We start from the raw sequence: 20,526 nt of genomic DNA, 5'->3' as shown, positions 1-20,526 counted from the left end.
CTCTACCACAAGGAGTTTCAAGGCAGTTTGCTATCACTTTCCTCTCCCCTCCCCACAACAGTGGACACGGCTCTCCAGATTAGAGTCCACTGCTCACGTGGACGAGTGGAAAATCCAACTTAGTTCTCCAGATTGGAGTCTGCACCTCTTAGCCACTATGCCACGCTGACTCCGTTTGTACGTTCACTTAGCTCTGACACGAGTAAGCACATCAGAAGAACTAACAGTAGATTGACCAACAAAAGATGTCCATTCATCTCAAATGAAAAACAACATAACCAAGCACATAAGGACCAAAAAGCAGGAAAGAATTACATATCAGGAAGGACCAACTTCTTGCCTTACCACCTAATTTAAGCAAAGAGGTGTTTTGTTTTGTTTTGTTTGTTTTTTAAGTTAAAAGAAACACTCAAATGCAACCTCTGGGGGAGTGGTCTGCAAACACCAACCCTAGACTAAGCCCAGAATTGCTACCACAGTTACCACAAGGGAATCTGGGGGGTGGAGAGAAGAGACCCGGATTTCCACAAAGTCATCTCTTAAAGACACTGTTGCCAAGAAGACAGAATGGAAATGGACTTGTAACAATTTGGAGACCATTCAGTTCTGGTATATTAGAGGATCTGCTGAGAGCAGCAGTGGCATAGAGGTTAAGAGCATGTGCACTCTAATCTGGAGAACCAGGTTTGATCCCCTGCTCTGTGGAGGCTTATCTGGGAAACTAGATTAGCCTATGAACTCCCAACACATGCCAGCTGGGTGACCTTGGGCTAGTCACAGTTCTTTGGCGCTCTCTCAGTCCCACCCACCTCACAGGGTGTTTGTTGTGAGGGGGAAGGGAAAGGAGATTGTAAGCCTCTTTGAGTCTCCTACAGGAGAGAAAGGGAGGATATAAATCCAAAACCCCTCCTTCTCGTCTTCCTCCTCCTCCTCCTCGTCTTCCTCCTCCTCCTCCTCCTTTACTACTACTACTGCCCTTATACATGGCCGCTTCCAGAAGCCCCCTCTATCAGATAGAGTATGCCCATATTGCCCTCCTCTGGTAGAAATGTTGGAACATATCATATGCCACTGTCCTAAATATAAAATACTGAGGAAAGCCCTATTAACACCGATTATGAGCAAAGTCCCTCCCAAAGTCTGCATTGTCAAATTACTGAATGGGAATGATCCTGTAATCTTAGGGAAAACAGCCCAATATTTGTTCCAGGCCATGACACTAAGAGAAATGAACACCACAGGCAATACTCTCTCCTTGTTACATTGATATTTATCAATTTTTTTAAAAAAATTATTAACCTTTAATAGGCATAGAGATATTTTTCTAACAGAACCATTTAAGAACTATATCAAATTCAGTGACCTTTACTACAGATAAATATTGATAAACCAGTGACCCGGTTCCTCCCGATTAGATACACAAGCTCTTAACCTCCTACGCCACTGCTGCTCCTCTACTGGGGTTCAGCTTTTAAATTATTCCAGCAACATAGGCATTTCCTCAGCAGCAGATCCTGGGGATCTGCTGAAGCATTAGACAGAGCTTAGTGTAATCCGCATATTGGTGGTAACTCAGCCCAAATGTCCATATGACCTCTTCCAGCAGCTTCAGGTAGATGTTGATAAGCATCGGAACAAACACTGAGGGATGCTGCAGGCCAAAGGCCAAAGCAGCAATCCCCCAGCAGCACATCCTGAAACTTATCCTCAAGGTTGGACTGAACCACTGCAGAAAAGGGTCGCCTGGTCCCAACCCAAAAGGTGGTCTGGAAGGATAGCCAGGCTGATGGGTGTCAAAAGTGGCTGAGAGGTCCAGAGGAATTAACAGGGTCACACTCCCCCATCCATCTCCTAGCGTGGGAGCAGCAGTGGCGTAGGAGGTTAAGAGCTTGTGTATCTAATCTGGAGGAACCAGGTTTGATTCCCAGCTCTGTCACCACCTGGGTGACCTTGGGCTAGTCACAGCTTCTCGGAGCTCTCTCAGCCCCACCTACCTCACAGGGTGTTTGTTGTGAGGGGGGAAGGGCAAGGAGATTGTCAGCCCCTTTGAGTCTCCTACAGGAGAGAAAGGGGGGATATAAATCCAAACTCTTCTTCTTCTTCTTCTTAGGTGGTTTTAGTCCTGTGACCAGGCCTGAAACTGGACTGGAATGGATCCAAACAAATAAGAAAGGATAATTTCTCCCCCTCACTTAAATGACAGGTCAGTCCTTCAGAATTAAGTCCTGTTTTGCCTGTAACAGACCTAGGCAAAGTATTCTAGCCCACTGGGATGTTGACACGGTTACCAGAATCACCCTGGCTGGAAGAAGAGCCACAGGGGCAACGTCCCATGCATTTTATTCTATTTAAAACACTTCTACACTAGCTTTCCATCCAAACAGGGTCCTTAAGGCACCTAATATCAAAACTAAGCACAAGCATTTTATTGTCATTGTGCATGCACAACGAAATTTACAGCAGCCTTCCTTGATGCACACAATTTCAGACTCATACCCCATCCTCACTTTCCCCTTCCTCCACCCATCCCTACACAGCCCCAAACACATCAACACGAAGCCGAGGAGTTCAGCATAGCCACAGCTCTAGAGTAGAAGCTGTCTCTAAGCCTCTTTGTCCTAGTTTTGATAGACCTGTCTCGTCTGCCGGATGGTAACAGTTCAAAAAGAGAGTGTGCTGGATGAGACGGGACTCTCAGAACATTTTGGGCTTTCTTTAGGCTTCAGGAATTATAGAGTTCTTCCAAGGAGGAGAGAGTATTTCAAATAAACAATTCAATAAAAACATATAAACACACAACCCGTATAGCACACAGGTCCAATAATAGTTGTTGAGAGTAGGGTGAAAGTCTTCACCAGCTGGCAGAAGATAATGACAGCGGAAGACAAACAAATTTCCCTGAGGAGAGAGTTCCAAAGTTTTGGTACCTTCACCAAGAAGGCCTGTTTTTTGGGTGGCCACCAGTGCAGCCTCAGAGGGCAAGGGGAACCAAAGCAGGACATCTGAAGATGACCAGTGTGAACAGGTAGGTTTACATGGGACAAAATGGTCTTCAAATACCTCCCGTCCCTTCCCTTTTCTTTTCTTGCCACCAGCTCTGCTCACCCCCAAACATAGCCTTCGCCAGCAGGCGCCAGAAGGACAAGCCACCACATTTAAACGTGGCGATCCAGATGCCTCCAGGGATGAGCTCCCAACCGGTTCAGGTGAGACAGAGACACAAAGACAAGCAACTGCTCCCCATCTGCAGAAAATGACTACAGAGACAAGTCAAATCCACTTGTTGGTTCAAATGATTGCTGAAAATTTAAACTGAAGGGAAGGACCTGGACAGAGGAGCAGCACACTGCCTTGCGTGGGTTATTCCAATCACTGTTGTACATCATGTACAGCTGGACATTCTAGTTATTGCATCCATTCCACAATGAAGAACTACACTGTAATACACATACAGAAAAGGAGTGATTCACTTCCATTCTGACTGCCATGCAGCTCTTCAGTTGTTTTGTGTCATGAGCTGTTGTAGAAATGTTTGGATCCAGACCTTTAGACTGTTCTTATATCATATAATGGGGCTAAATATTCATAAATCAGAGTTTTATAACTGCTAATAGAAATGATCCTCTGAAGATGCCAGCCACAGATGCAGGTAAAACATCAGAAGAAAATGCTACTGGAACACAGCCTGCAGCCTGGAAAACTCACAACACCCCAGTGATTCCGGCTGTGAAAGCCAATGCTAATAGAAAACCCACACAATATTTTTCTTCTGAATTCCCAAAATGAACAGGAAGAACTGTGAAATTAGTCAATAGTTTCTCTACAGTCCCACCCTCCCTGTTTACTAGAGTTTGTGGTTATCTACTCAGTTTCTCCTACGAGACAGGATAGCCTGCTTTCCAGACAAGAAAATAAACTGCCAGTTCAACCAAATGCACCTTTACACAAAGAAGCTGTTTTCTACTGTTTGCCAGGCTGTGTGGCCAGGGGGAAATGAACAGCAGTGGCAAGGAACACAAAAATACATCAGACAGACGAATACATGGAAAAGGACTGAGAAAAATCACTACAGACTGGTACAATGGCAGAGGGAAGCTGTTCCCTGCTGGACATTCACAGGGAAGTGCAGCTGTTCTGTTCTATTTTCCCTGGTTCTGTTGTGTGGCAGAGCGATGTGTCAGGGAAACTTGCTAGCAGTGACATGATATTAAGGTTGAGCTTCTTCCATTCATGAAGGAGAATTTCGGGTATTGCCCGGGCACCATAATGAACCCACCATCCACTGACTGTGTGTGGGCAGTTTACACCTACGGACTTTAGATTGTCATGCTCTCAGTTCCTTTTTCATTGGAAAAAAAAACTTTACCTACTGCAGGGGGGCAGGGGAAATCCCAGGCTGATGATTCACTCTAAAAGAGACGCAAGGACGCATTCAATGCCTGTCAACATCACATTTATATCAGGCTTCACAGGATTGTTGGAAGGATACAGAAGGACAATTCACATCGATGCCACCCAACCTCCTGACTCCCAACTCCGAGCTCCTCAGTCAGCAGTGAACAATAAAGCTCCCTTTCACATTGCAAAGCCAACTGGTGTCAACTGACTCTCACACAAAGACCCACTGCCTGAACTCTGAAGGAATAAGCTGTTAGTGGCAACAAAAATGTGCCCGTTTAAAATGTATTTTTGAATGTGTGACACTTCAGATTTAGCAAAATTAGTTATGGCATTTATGTTAGGGCTCAGTCTGGTCTGAATGGGAACCCCTGGGAGGAAGACTCAGATGGAGTAGAGGGGACAGTGTGGATTCCAGATTCTCAGGCACTACCTGTAGATGCAGAGACTGAGCAGCCAGAAGTTCCTGCAGGACCAAGTCCACAGGCTCAGACAGAGCATTCAGGCTGGGATCCACAGCCAGGTCCAAGCTCTGAGATTCCCCAGTAAGAGCTTAGCTCTGGGACTCTTCAGCCCCTTGACACAGAGCCAGAGGGGACCCTGGCAGCTCCCTCACCCACCCACCCCGGTCTCCAGAGCTCCAGGAGCAACGCAAGAGGAGACTAAGCGTACCTTACAGCAGAGGAAATGCAGCAGCAGGTTTGCAGCTATGGGGCGAGCTAGAGTAGATGCAGAGTCTTTTCAGAGGCCAGACTAGAGTAACCCAGCTGCAAGAGGTTACTGCACAAGGGAATGGGAGGCTGGCAATAAAAGAGAGGCTGCAGCTGAGCTAGCTTGTGGCAACAACCTTGTGGTTAAGATCGCAGGTTACTAGTCTTGACAGGATTCCTTGCTCTGTGCACATTAAATGTCTGAACCTGTTAAGACCTGTGTGTGGACCATCCTTGGTTCCTGCGGGCTGTTCTAGCTCTTAATCCTCCCTCCAAAAAAAAAAAAAAGCTTTGTCTAGTATTAAAAAGAGAAGAGAATGTGGTAACAAGAAAGGCTAGCAAACCCATCTCAGAAACAGAAAAGGGTAGAGAAAAACAGAAGTTGATCTCCTCCCCCGCACCACTTCCCCGTCCAAAAGTCACACTCAAAGCTCCTTATCTGATACCACAGACCAGTGATGGCAAAACTTTTTGAGACCGAGTGCCCAAACTGCAACCCAAACCCCACTTATTTATCGCAAAGTGCCAATCCGGCAATTTAACCTGAATGCTGAAGTTTTAGTTTAGAAAAAAATTGGTTGGCTCCCTCTTCCTCCGCCCCACCCGTTTGAGCAGGGGCCAGCCTGCTCTAGCCTCCAGCAAGTCCTGCGCGCACTGTTCTGTGCCTCTCTAGCATCTCTGCCTCCTCTGCGCCCCTAACGGGCAACCAGACACCCAGAGCACAGGCACCAGGCCCGCCAGGTGAGTCCTCCCTGCTCACCACGGTGCATGCACGTCGTGCTCAGTGGCCAAGGCCAACCTAGATGTGTGTGTGTGGGGGGATTTTCCGCCCCCACATGACGAACTCTGTGTGTGCGTGCCCACAGAAAGGGCTCCGAGTGCCACCTCTGGCACCCGTGCCATAGGTTCACCATCACTGCCACAGACCCACCTGGGCCCTGCCCCTCTACTCCCACAAATATTAGTGATGATAGCATCCAGAAGGCAAGCTATTCCATGCACCTGCAGGAACATGGCTCCAAAACAGATGGGAGGGCAAGAGAGACTGGCAGGCGGCTGCTCCTCACACGGGCTGGCATTACCAACATCACCTAGAACTGATGCAGAAAGCAGGTAGGATTATTTCCATTGTAGCCCTATTCAGAGCCATTTTCCTAAAGCGTTTCATGATTGTATTTGTAATTCACTTTTTGGGGCCAACTTGCAAAAGGTCCTAAAAGCCATGAGCTAAACTCTTCGTTGCAACCAGAATTAATATGCTTTCCTATTGTTTCATGTTTTGACGGCCCATTCAGATATGTGGTTTCCTATGTCGTTTGCTAGTAGCCGTTGCTCATGTCATCCAGTTATCAGTTTTCTATTGTTCTTGTTCAGTGTTAAACTTCCAAGGAAACTGATATAAAACTTTTAATCTTTTCTAAATTGATCTAGATCAGGGGTCCTCAGCATGGTGCCTATGATGCCCACCACTCTTCCAAACACCTGCCAGGTGTTTTTAGAAAGTCAGTATACCTGATGGGGCTTCTGCCCAGCAGGGCTCCTGATTGGCCATTGGACATCTGATTGCTTTTGAAGATTGTTCCTAATTAGTTGTGGGTTTTCCAGGTTGTGTGGCCATGGTCTGGAAGCATTTGCTCCTAAGGTTTTGCCTGCACCTGTAGCTGGCATCTTTAGAGGAATGACGTGGTAAGCCATACAACCTGGAGAACCCACAACAATCCAGCTGTGAAAGCCTTCAACAATACATTGGTTTTAACAACATTGTTTTGGCAACAGCTGCCACCACAACACTGAATGACTAAAAGCAAGCTGAGAAATATTTTAAACGATACTTTTATTTTAAAAGGCACCTTGTCAAGCAGAGCTTCTTCCTGAAATGTCGAAGAGTTACAATTAGAGTTATGCAACACCTCACTAACTGACATTTTATGATTGGCTCCACCTCCTGAAACAGCCATTTGTGGTTGCACCCACCACCCAACCATCAAAAATGATCCCTGTTCTAGAGATACCTTCTGTTGCTGCTCTTTTCTGGCCACCATTCTACCTGTACAGAAGTCCCACTCCCAAGATCCTGTGGTGAAAATTCATAAGTAAGGGGCCGGTTGCGAATTTGGACCATTTCTCCCTTTCACCAGATAGCTCATTGGATTACACTAGCAAAACATCACACTATCTCACAGTTCTTATGTAAGATTCTCACACAAACACTGGTATATCAGTAGTGCAGTTTGAACAAAAAGATGGGAAACCTTTGTGACCTGCAAAGAGATTTCTGAGGCCATTTCCCACGGCATTCAAATAAAAACAACTGGTTATCAGTAAAACAGAATTAAAATAAACTAACAACACAGAAGCACAAATCATAGCTTGTAACAACCCAAAGCAATAAAATAATGAGAAAACCAGAACAGGAGCTTTTAAGAAAACAAAATACTAGAACAATATATATATCTCTCTCTAATACACATATATAATACACATATATATATATCTCTAATACACATTCAATGCCCCTTTGAAAATGGTGTTATCCACAGTAAGATCGATGCAGGTTTTAACACACAGGGCTCAGATAGCCCAGCCGGAGACTTTGTAAATAAATTTAACATGAGAAAAAAATAGCACTTACTTGTCAAGGAAGTCCTTGTCCACAACTGCACAAATATCAAGGAGAGGATTTCCCATTCCAAAAAGCATATTTTCACTGGAAAACAAAAATTGTCCAAATTATTCGGGGTCCGGAAGAGCAGCAAACACACTAACGGGCAAGCAGCAATCAATTCCAAGTGGATAAACTTAAGACCATGATTGAGGAAGAAACACATTCCACATACAGTTGGGAGGGAAAGCAGGAGAATATAGTGATCTTACGCAAGAAAACATGCACTGCTGGAGCACCACAATCAGAGAATAAAGATCTGAAGGCCCCCGAGGGGAAAAGACTTGAAATATTAGGGGTAAATAAATGCCTCTTATGTTCCACTTCATCCCTACCCCAACCCCCCCGCCCCCCCTTTTCTAAATGAAAAACTGAAAATAGGGCAGGGAACTAAAATGTTTGTGAAACATATCCCCTTTTGGAACACTGAAATATTTTCAAAGTTTTCATATCCTGCATTCAGCAGTCACATGAGGCAACGCCACTCTCAAACCTTCTCACCTATTTCAGGATCGTCCAGCTTGTGAAAATGGCTGGCTTATTTTGGGATATGTACACCTCAACCTCAAGAGACAAGCTAATAAGTGAAAGAGTAAAGAAGCTTGTTTTATTCCATGCAAACCTTCACTTGTCAGGAACCCATGGAAATAAAAATGGAAGTTCAGAAAACCTATTCACCTTTGAGAGATTCCATTAAAAAAACACCTTTAAGACAGCAGTATTTTTGAAAAAATCATCTATAAGTCACATGGTTTTCTAGATGGCTAATTTTGTCCCCAATTACTATGGCATTTACACAGTAATGTGACAACACGTTACTGAACAGTTTGATATTACCTTTAACACAATATTTAGATTTTCTGATAGTCTTTAATATTTTGATCCCTTAGGCTGGAATAATTTGTTGCTTTCCAGAGAGCTGGAAGCAGAAATGGAGAACTGCTTGTGACACACCCATCATTCTGTCTCCTCTGGTAAACAGATATACAACATTTTGCTACCCAGATGTTTAATTATTGACTGAATGAAACTAAAGCACTCAGAAATGCAAGAATCACAGAAACGGCCACCCTAAACAGAGTTATGCCTCTCTTTCCACTGAATGGTCTTAGAAGGCGTCATTCTCTTTAGGATAGCACTGTGAAGCATGACACGTTTGATCATCTTATCTTAAAGCAAGTTCAGACAACAGAATACATTTCCATTCTCATATGACACTTCCAATTTTTCCAGAAAAACAAGAATACTTTCCATTTCCCCCTCCCACACACACACAGCAAGCTTCCACATTTCCAGAGATTCTCGTAATCTAACCAGGGACTCCACAGATCCCCTTTTTTCCCCATTCTCCCTGGCTCTTTCCAAACATCCTCCTACTCAGGAATGAAGTGCTTTTCTCCCTCTTTCCCCTTACATCATCTTTGCCCATCTGCCTCTACAGGGCTCACCTCATGGTGCCTTGCCTCTCCGTAAATACTTCCTTAGGTGTAGGAGCTGTGTTTTTAAACCACGCTGTATTTTTCAAATCACTGAGCAGTAGGGGAGTAATGCTGCCAGTGCTGGAAAAAGAGTTCATCAATGTTTTATCGATTGTTCCCGCACCGGCTTTGCTAGACTACCGGTAGAGGTACATGAAATATCTGATGGAAGTTGCTGCCAACAGAATGCATTCTTTATTTTCTAGGTGGATGAAGAAGAATCAATCGGGTTTATTCGCCTGGAAAAATTTCTTCCTATGATGACTAGAGTGTTAATGGAAAGAAGGTAGTAAAGAAAAAATTAAATTGTGCAAGTTGGGTCATGTGTATGTGGCCAATTTTAATTATGATCCATTCATAGATGCTTGGATAAAATGTTTCAATTATAAACTGTGACTAGCAGTTTTTAGGTAGACACTAGCTAGTATTAACCATTGTATTTATTAGGTTAGTTGTAGTTAGCGCTAGCTTAGTTAACTGAGTATTGGATTGTAATGTTATTAGCTAGGTTAGCGTAAGTTGCTGCTGCTGCTATTGTTTTGCTGCTATTGAATTGCTGAATTGTTAACCCTAGATCACTATTGACTGTTATTTTTGTTGTTTGATGTTATATTATTATGTTTATTATGATGTTATAATGTGTTATGCTATGATGCTGCTATATTGTTATTATGTTATGTTATGATATTATGCTGCTATGTTATGATTATGTTATGATTATTGATATGTTGTTGCTATTATTCTGATTATTCCTCCTTTCGGGGGAGGGCGGTATATAAATAAAATTTCCATTCCCTTCCATTGAATGCTGGACAGCCTTGCAGCTAACTGAAAGTGACGTGCTGGACACAGAATGCTAACAAGCAGCAGGCATTCTTAAAGATGTCTTCTTGGTAAGGGCTAACAATTTACATGAAAACAGAGAAGGACAGTCACTTTCCTCTGTTCAAGATTTATGGCTCTCTCTCTCTTTGAAACACTCATACTCACCTATACTTGCCCTAATATCAGGAGGATGCTATCTAGTTGATTGAGAGGCATTCCCGGAACCATGTACCTGCTTAAAATAACACGTTGCTGATGCTATTAAGATATACGTAAACAGCCTGCTATATGTAACCTCTGCCATCTGTGCATTCTTTCCTTGATCTTTGCTTTATGGCTTCACACTATGGCTTCACACGCTCATAGATAACTAGGATTCCCCTCGCCCTCTTGTCCCATGGGAACAATGTTGCTTTCATCTTGTGGTGCAGGAAGCCAGGTGGCTTTCTCCTGCTATGTGCACTTTAGCTCCAAAGGCTGTTTTTCACAAATTCTGGCGAGCCAGATCTGGTCAGTTCTCAGAAGCTAAGCTGGATCAGCCCTAAGTTGAGAGGGGTGCGGCATAAATCAACCAACCAACCAACCAGCCAGCCAGCCAGCCAAACCAGGGGTCTGCAGATATTCATGGACTACAAATCCCATTGGCCATGCTGGCAGGGGCTGATGGGAATTGTAGTCCATGAACATCTGGAGAGCTGCAGGTTGCAGACCCCTGAGCCAGCAAGATAGTCAGACAGACAAGTGTTTGGATGGGAGACCACCAAAGAAGTCCAGGGCTGTTATGGAAAGGTAGGCAGCGGCAAAGCACTCTGGAATATCTCTTGCCTTAAAAACCCTATGGCCGTGGTGGCGAACCTTTGGCACTCCAGATGTTATGCACTACAGTTCCCATCAGCCCCTGCCAACATGGTCAATTGGCCATGCTGGCAGGGGCTGAGTGGAATACGAAGGTAGGTCAGCCAGTCCATGAACCTCAAGTGCCAAAGGTTAAGCCACCACTGCGCCCTAAGAGGGTTCCCCTAAAGTCCGCTCGCGGAAGCTTATTACGCACACTTTTCACCAAAAAAGCTTTAAATTAGTTATTAATGCACAAAGGAGAGGTTGTTTCTCTCAAATTGCAATTCACTAATCAATCCAAACAGAATTCAGGCAAAATGTATGGTCAGAAGCGCCATGTTTTGTTTGGGTCAAAAGACTGACCAAAGTCAACCACTACGGCATGTCCATGAAGTTTAAAATAAAAGTTATGACATTTAAAACAGCAGACAAGGAGAGAGTTGTTTGACTAGAATTTGCCTACCAAAACATCTGATTTCCCAACCAAATCCCTTAAGGTAGGGGTGGCCAATCTATGGTGCTCCAGATGTTCATGGACTACAATTCCCATCATCCCCTGCCAGCTACTGCTTTCACTATGACCCTACACGACAGAAGATTTATTATCCCCATTTTACACATAGAAAAATTGCTATCACATTTCCCCAGGCAACAGAGGGCTGATTCAAATGGCTCCCTTGCAAATTTCTGCCCAAGAGCACAGCTGTGTGCATTCAACGGGGAGCTGCGTTTGCAAAACAAGAGTTTCACCTCACAGGACAGCGTTTGCATTTGACTTGCAGAGTTCAATCTTGTGAAAAAGAGCCAAGGACAGTTCCTCGGCTGCCTGTTTCTTTAAAGCAGGGGTCCCCAAACTACGGCCCGGGGGCCAAATGTGGCCCCCTGAAGGCATTTATCCGGCCCGCCAGGCATGGCGGCGATGGCTCCATTCATGTGCAGTGGGGGCTCGAGGGAGAGGAGGAACCGGCCCCAACGGCTGTTGATTGCAGTTACATGATGGCACCCCCAACTCTCCATGAATTTTCTGACCCAGAGTTGGAAACCTTGCAGCGTGGCAACTCCTGCTCCGCTCCTTCCCTCGGAAACTACTCCATGTGTTGCTCTCCAGGCTTTTCTGTTCCGCCTCACTCCCATTGGCCATCGAAAGCCAGGCTGGTGAAGTAGCTTCGCTGGCTGCTATCAGGGAGGAAAGAACCCAGGGAATATACCTGATCACTGGAGTTAGGAGTGGAATGCTTCATTGGGGAAAGTTCTGGCTTTTTTTTTACAGGGGAAGGTATTCCACAGCCTCCCCAACAATATTTGGAGCCCACCCTGTACTTGACATACTTTGGTCACTGTTCTAAAAAGAGACCATGACAGAAAGGCTGAAAGGTGAAATCAAACATTTTACAATCATTTGTCCATAGGAATTTGTTCATAGTTTTTTTTAGTCCGGCCCTCCAACAGTCTGAGGGACAGTGAACTGGCCCCCTGTTTAAAAAGTTTGGGGACCCCTGCTTTAAAGCAAGGGCTGCAGCCATTAAGTCAATCAGAATGAAAGCAGTTCTATTCCTAGAGACATCTCAAGGCAGCCCCCAGTGACTTGGGATAATCTGGTAATCAAATGGAATGGGAGATGCATGAAGTTTACGCTGTTTCACTCAGGTCATGAGGATACCTGATACGGTATATCCTGGGGGTGGAAGGGAAAAGATCAGAGAGCCATCCTTAGGAGATATTGATACCAAGACGCTGGTAACTTTAGATAGCTCTTCAGGAAGTACAGTATAAAGTCAGAATATATACAGAAGGATCCCACCACCTATTAGAATATTCGTCACAACTGAATAAAAAAAGTAGTCGTATTTTGAGGAAGTTTAGCCACAGCATGATTTATCTATGGAGAACCCCTAACTTTTAGATGGTTACATCTACCACCAATCACTGGGAGTCCCTAAGTACTGCTTTATGGAGTATATTTTGCAGAGAGGATCAAAGTTACCTGTCACAACTGTAACGAAAGCGCAAAATACCATTTGAAAGGCGAAGAAATTCATTTTAAAAAGCTGTACATTCACGGTAAAATGGGAAAAGGTAAGCAGCCTTATGAAAAGAGTGTCGAGCTGCGTTACCTAAAATGCTTATCATGTCTCTCCAGATGCAGCAGCCTCTCTGCCTCTGCTCCCATAACCTCAGTTGACACAAGCTCAAGTAGAACACAGCAGCCAAACCATTTCAACAGCAATTCCCCCCACCCCCCACAGGCCATTCTCAGCAAAGTCATTAGATTTAGTACCACAAACCTGCACAGTAAGCATCACAAGCTGCAGCACCTAAAAGTTGCAAATGACGGTCCCCAACTTGGATATATTTACAAGAGAATTGGCCCTGGCAGGAGAACGGGATGAAACAGAAAAGCCCGGAGGTGGCAGAATATGCACCAATCACCTTCCAACTACGGGTGGCAGATTCTAGCTGTAAATTCCTACCAAAAATCCATACAAATGGAAAACTAGCCTGGCAGAAAGGGATTTTTAATCCCTGTTTGCTCCTTATACTGGTTTTTTTTAAAATAAGCAAAGAAATGTATTGTACTGTCAGCTACCACAGCTAGAATCAACTGGCCATTGTGGGTGTTGGTAGCTGTGGTCTGGCAGCATTTGCTCCTAACGTTTTGCCCGCATATTCAAAATCTACCAGAACATGGCCACGCAGCCCAGAAAACCCACAACAGCCACCAGAGTTTTAAGATTGGGAAGCATTCCAAAATGGGATCTTTCACCTACAGGCTTATGTGGCGCGGCCTGTTCTACGATGCTGAGCCTTTACCAACAAAGTCCCTTACGAGTATGAATCAGACCCAGACAAAGGGGATAAGTCTTATCAATGGCTATCAGATACTTAAAGAGAACCTCTGAGTTTGGAGGCAGTCTATTTCTGAATACTTGATGCTTGGGGCGGGGTGGGTGGGTGGGATTGGGTGCAAGATAAAGTCTTTGCGTCCTACTTGCAGGCTTCTTAGAGATTATCTGGTTGGCAGCATCAGAAACAGGATGCTGGATGAGGTGCAGGGGCTGAGGGGCATGCAGAAGGCCCCAGCTTCAATCCTCAGTCACTCAAACATCAGGTCACAGGGGACGGGAAAGGTCTCTGCCCAAGACCTTAGAGCAGTGGTGGCAAACCTATGGCACGGGTGCCAGAGGTGGCACTCAGAGCCCTGTCTATGGGCACGCACGCACAGAGTTCGTCATGTAGGGGGAAGTGGAACATCACACACACCCCCACACCCATATCTAGGCTGGCCTTGCTTCTGAGTAAACCCTCCTAGGGTCGTGATTCACCCATTTGAAGCTTTCACCAAGCTTACTCCCGAGTAACGCATGCCTCGGAGCATACCTTTTTTTCTAAACTAAAACCTCAGTATTCAGGTTAAATTGCCATGTTGACACTTTGCGATAAATAAGTGGGTTGGGGGTTGCAATTTGGGCACTCGGTCTCGAAAAGGTTCGCCATAAATGCCTTAGAGAGCCTCTACTGGTCTGTGAAGACAATACTTCAAAAAACTAGAACTGTATAAAGCAGCTTCATGAGGAAATGGATGGATCCTGGATAATCAGCGACTCCTCTTAAGACATTTGAGAGGTGACTGAGTAGAACTTGAACTGACCAGTGAGGTCATTCTGTGTTAATGTAAACCCTGCTCACTATTTACAGCAAACACCTGTACAAGCACGCACTTTATGCATGTCTTGGGTAATCGTCACGATTAACGTTCAAAGCAAGAACAGAGGAAGGTAGGATTTAAACCCAGTTTCATTTGCAAAGTGAATGTGCGCCGGTTGTGTCATACAAACCAATATATGCACATACAGGATAAACATACACTCACTGGAACCTGTGAATGGGGCCGCAGTGGTTTACGAACTGTGTTCTACAGAACTTCACTTTCGAACGGCTGGTGATGAGAAACTAAAATATGGTATCGTGTCTGAGAGATGTCACTACATTTTGTTGGCTTGCCCTGAAGAACGTTACGGTATTTTAAAGAATTTTGGCCCACGACTGCCATAACTGCACTGTGTTGGGAAGTCTGAGGGAAACTTCTAGAGAGAATCTTAGGCACATGCGATCAATGTACACTGCATGTCCATCCCAGAATTCCCCTACCATACACCAGATTCTAGTGGACTCCTCAGAAAGTCATTGCTGAAGAAGATATATGCAAGGGGACAGTTGATAGCTAGTTAAGAGGTCTCTTTTCTCTTCAGGAAGGGATGGCAACCCGTCTGTAGGCCGACACTGGCTTACCCGATTCTTCTGCTCGGTACCCAGGGTTCTCTACCAGAACATCTTCCAAGTAACCAAGACTCTGTGGGGGAATGTGCAAATCTGGGGCGAATCCGTAAGAGGCTGCCAGTGCCACCAGGGATCGGCATGCTCCAAGCACATCTCACCAAGCGCAACCTTCCCCATAGATGCTGTCTGCTGGCACTCCTGCCCTTCACAGGTACACACAGCATTCTTTTTTTAAAAGTTTTTATTTGAATATGCAAAACAAACCGAGACACAAAACATAGACATTCATATTCTTACAATTTGTATGATGCTTACTATCTAAATTCACTTTTGTAAAATTACATTACTCGATCTTTTCACTATGTCTTCCAATTTAATAAAGTATTTATTGTGGAATATGTATTATTCTACAAAAATACATATTGTAGAAAGCTTTCTTCTTCTGTTTCGGTTTAAGTAGATTTAACTTTATGGTTAATTTTCAACCATGTAATGAAAAAGACAATTGATTTTTCTTGAAATTCTGAAATGGATCTATTATATATAAGAGATGTTTTATTTTTCCTAGATCGTCCATCATATTCTCATAAGTGATATAATCAATTTTCTTCTGTGGGTTGTTATCACAATAAACGCCAACTGGAGATGTCAGTGGTGAAGTTTCTTAAGTAGGCTTATTCTACTTCTGCATTGAACCATATTCTTAACAAGCCATCTTTCAAAACATGCCTTCCATCTTGAGTTTCAACTGTTCTTTATTACTTCTTAATCATAGATAGTTATGTGTTCTTTTTTCAGAGACAATTTTATCTAGTTTTATATTTCTTTGATTTGAATTATCCAGTCTGACACCCAGACTATTGTGGCAGCTAGATGGGGGGGGGGGGGGGCAGCAGAGTGGCAGAGTGGGGACAGCAATCAGCAGCAGGGGCGCGTCTCAGATTAATTCACCCTTTACTAGTGGCGAGGAAAATTTCTAACCCTACTGTTGCCATACGTTTTCTTCTTGGAGATTACAATGCTCATACAACACGTATGGTAGCTCTATACCTGACAACCATTTTAAAGTGCTAATTTATTCCCATTTTATTACTTTTAACTGTATTTTTTAAATATATATATATATACTATACCCGTACACTAAACCAAATTGGTTTTTTATTATTTGGCACAGAATCAAATTTTTAAATATAAAATATGATACATAAAACAATAAGCGTGAGAACTTCCTGCATGAAAAGATAGGTATCGTCTCCAATCTGTCTAATCTGCATGGTAGGATACCTATTGCTGTATCATTTTGCTTTTAATTTGCTAAACAGATCTATTTTTATTGCAATTTTATATTGGATTGTATTTTTGCATTGATGTGTAGGGGTATTTGTTGTCGTTTGCTCTGGCTGTTTCTTTTTTAAAAAAAGGAATCTGAAGTGATTTGAGCCCCTTGGGGTCAACCGTCAGGTTATGTGGTCTGTTCCCTTGCTGCTAAACTATACTTGAGACTGAAGAATGTGTCTGTGTAAATCTTGATCTATTTATGCCTATTAAAGGTTAATAAAGATAAAGCTCATAGTCAGAAATGACTTATGCCACCTTTTTGGGTGGTGTAAGTCTGCACCATTGAAGGGGGGGGGGTAATTCCCAGGCCGAAAGTCTTTTGGGCCTCCCGGAACACTAGTGTGGGCATTCGTGGTAGTGTTCAGCTGCTGCAGGGCCCAGCCTCTGGGTTTGGGAGCTCCAGCAGCCGACCACCAAGGTAAGTGTTTTGGTGCTTGCATCCATGCCTATTTGCCAGCACAGATAGCCCAAATGCTGATGCAACCCTTCCATAACTTCCAAATGCGCCTGTACCCACCATCTGCTTTGGATTGCATCATTATTGTTTGGTCCTGCTAAACTTCCTTTTTTGTTTAATCTTATCATATTTTAAATCTTACTCTTGGCTTCTTTCTGCCCCATATAAAATTGTTTACTGTTCTCTGCCATTTTTAAAGTCTTTTCAGATAAACAAATTGGCAACGTTTGGAATTTTTAAAAAGTAACTTTGGTAAAAAATTCATTTTAAATTCAGAAATTCTTCCTAGATGAGCAGCTTTTAACTTTTCCCATCTTTGAAGATCTTCCTTGATATTTGTCCAAATGTTTTGATAACTGTCTTTTTAAGACTGTCATTTTGAACTGTTACATAAATTCCTAAATATCCTATTAGGCTTTCATAACAGCACACTGTGTTATCTTTTCCTACCTCTTCTTCTTCTTCTTTAGTTGCCATCAATATCATTATTTTTGTCTTCGTTTTATTTAGCTTATATCCAGAACAAGTTACAAATCTATTAATTCATTCCATTGTATATGTGGTTTCATTACTGATACAAATCATTTGCATAACTTCTCACGTTATACTCTTCTGTATTTTTTTACTCCAGAGATCCTTACGTCTTGTCTAATTTCTGTAGCAAGAATTTCCACGGTCAACAAACTGCATTCTTCTTTAGCAAGGTACTGCTAAACCTCCTCTTTTAAAATCTTGTCTTATTTTAAATCTTAGTTTTGGCTTCTTTCTGCCTCATATAAAATTGATCTTCAGCGTACTCAGCAGACACCCAACTTCGTATCAAGAGCACGCACTCACTTTTTCTGGCACGAGGAGCTCCCAAGGCAGAGCTCAACAGCATCTGGCTGCGCAGCCGATGCCATCTTTAGAGTTACACCGAACTGGTTCTCCACAACACACAAATTTGCACATGTTACTGCCTAGAGAAGCCTTTTAAGACATCCTGGCAGCCTGCCATATATTCTGATCCCCCCACCCCCCCAGGTTTACTGGTGCTAGGGACGCCAAATTTTTCTAGGGACTGGTTCTCCACAACACACAAATTTTTCTAGGAACTGGTTCTCCACAACACACAAGTTTGCACATGTTACTGCCTAGAGAAGCCTTTTAAGACATCCTGGCAGCCTGCCATATATTCTGATTTCCCCCCCCCCCCCAGGTTTACTGGTGCTAGGGACGCCAAACCCCCCCCCCCCCCCGGTTTACTAGTACTAGGGACGCCAAATGAATCGACTGTTGTGTGTGTGTGGTTGCAAATTAACCAATGCTGCGAAGGTTGGGAAAGCAATGCCGAAACCCTCACATGGGAGCAATGCACCCATTGTAGCTTAAGGGGACTTATCCCCAGGGTCTGGGGCAGAAAGTCTTTCAGGCCCCTTCCGCACACGCAAAATAATGCGTTTTCAAACCACTTCCACAACTGTTTGCCAAGTGGATTTTGCCATTCCGGCACCGCTCCAAAGAGCACGGGACGCAGTTGGAAAGCGCCTTATTCTGCATGTGCGGAATGAGCCTTAAAATTGCTACCCTCACCTTAAATCTAAGCCTGCAGCCTAACCCTACTTGAAACCAAAGCGTTCAGATTGGAGTCAAACCGTATTCTGGAATACGGAAAGGGGGGGGGGGGGAAAGGCTCAACTAGCGAGTTGAAAAGCAAAGCAGCCCAGAAATCAATTAAATAGAGAGCAGCTGGACTGACAGCTGGGAGCCGCGTTCGAATCCCAGCCCGGCCCTCCTGTCAGAGGGGCGCCAGATTCCCCCTGAGGCGAAGAGGGGGAGAAGGAGAGCGGTGGGGAGACCCACACTGTGAACAGCGCTCTTTCCCTGCAGGGCAGCAGCGTGGAGAGCGGAGGGGGAAGCGCGCGCCCCCCGCCCCCACGGCCCCCGCCCCACCCGACGAGAGGATCTCAGCTCAGCAGCCCCCCTGCTTTTACCTCAGCGCGGGCATGGCGGCGGCGGCGGCGGCGGCGGCCCTCGGAGGCGGGCGGGCGGGCGAGGCGATCGGGGCGAGCAGCGCCTGGCTCTCCGGCCCCCGCGCGCCAACTCCGCCGCCTGAGGTGAAGCGCCGCGCCGCCGCCATGCCAGCCCCCGCCCACCGCCGCCGCCATTGGCCCCGGCCGGGGAGCCGAGGGCGGACGCCGGAGAAGAGGGCGCGGCCTGCGGGTCTCCGCCGGGCGGGCAGTCCGAACGCGAAGCCGCGGCCTGGCGTGGCCCGGTCTCCCGCCACCGTGAGGCCAGCGCCGGCCTCGCTCCCTCTCGCCCACGCCGGGAGGCCTCCTCGTCGCCGCCTGGCGGGTCCTGTCAGCGCCCGCGGGCAAGATGGCTGACCGGGCCGCGGCCGGCTTCCCTCTCGGCCTCCGGGGTCGGAGGGCGGCTGACCACCCGCGGAGCGGCAGCGCGACGGCCCAGCTCGGAGCCCAGGAAGCCTCCGGGAGAAACGCGGCGGCGGCGGCGGCGGCGGCGGCGGCTTCTTCACCGCGCTCGGCGGCCGCCTTTCTCCCGCCCGGTTGGGAACGGCATGGCGAGAGCAGCACCGGGCAGATGCATCAAAAGCCGCCGCGTCCGACAAGCTCCAGCTGCGCCCAGCTCGAGAGCGAGAAAAGCCACGTCCAAGAAGTCAACGTGTCACCCAGATCAAATATATTAAAAGCCACGTTCAAGAAGAAGCGGAGGAGTTGGTTTTTATAGCCTGCTGTTCTAAGCCGCCCGCAAGGCGCCTTGTGAGGTTGGTGGGGCCGAGAGAGTTCTGAGAGAACCGCGACTGGCCCAAGCAGGCTTCATGTGCAGGAGCGGGGACAAAAAACCGGTTCTCCAGACTAAAGTCTGCCTGCTCCTAGCCTCTACACCACAGGTGTCAAACTCGCGGCCCTCCAGATGTTATGGACTAGAGTTTCCATCATCCCCTGCCAGCATCATGCTGGCAGGGGATGATGGGAACTGTAGTCCATAACATCTGGAGGGCCGCGAGTTTGACACCTGTGCTCTACACCATGCTGGCTCAAATGCATTAAAAGCCACCTTCGATAAACCAAAACCACACACACAGCCCCATAGCACTAATTGTAGGATGCTCGATCTCTCTTCAAGTCTCTCTTTCTCACAATACTAGAACCAGGGGGCATCCATTGAAAATGCTGGGGGGAAGAATTAGGACTAATCAAAGGAAACACTTCTTCACGCAACATGTGATTGGTGTTTGGAAAATGCTGTCACAGGAGGTGGTGATGGCCACTCACCTGGATAGCTTTAAAAGGGGCTTGGACAGATTGATGGAGGAGAAGTCGATCTATGGCTACCAATCTTGATCCTCCTTGATCTGAGATTGCAAATGCCTTAGCAGACCAGGTGCTCGGGAGCAGCAGCAGCAGCAGAAGGCCATTGCTTTCACCTCCTGCAGGTGAGCTCCCAAAGGCACCTGGTGGGCCACTGCGAGTAGCAGAGAGCTGGACTAGATGGACTCTGGTCTGATCCAGCTGGCTTCTTCTTATGTTCTTATGTTCAAAG

General features: G+C 45.6%; 1 protein-coding gene across 1 annotated transcript in view; it reads right to left on the bottom strand.

Moving 5' to 3' along the window:
- Positions 1–19,077, bottom strand: part of ADK (adenosine kinase) — a 204,059-nt gene extending 184,982 nt beyond the window's left edge. The window contains exons 1-2 of the mRNA XM_048504471.1: positions 18,957–19,077; positions 7,741–7,815 (exon numbers count right to left, since the gene is read on the bottom strand). Coding sequence (XP_048360428.1) covers positions 7,741–7,815; positions 18,957–18,970 — 89 coding nt within the window. The 5' untranslated portion in view covers positions 18,971–19,077. The remainder of the gene's footprint in view (positions 1–7,740; positions 7,816–18,956) is intronic.
- Positions 19,078–20,526: the final 1,449 nt, after the last annotated feature.

This window comes from Sphaerodactylus townsendi, linkage group LG07, assembly GCF_021028975.2.
Source record: "Sphaerodactylus townsendi isolate TG3544 linkage group LG07, MPM_Stown_v2.3, whole genome shotgun sequence".
Classification (NCBI taxonomy): domain Eukaryota; kingdom Metazoa; phylum Chordata; class Lepidosauria; order Squamata; family Sphaerodactylidae; genus Sphaerodactylus; species Sphaerodactylus townsendi.
The sequence above is the reverse complement of the archived record's forward strand: the minus strand, read 5'-3'. Positions and strand labels throughout refer to the sequence as shown.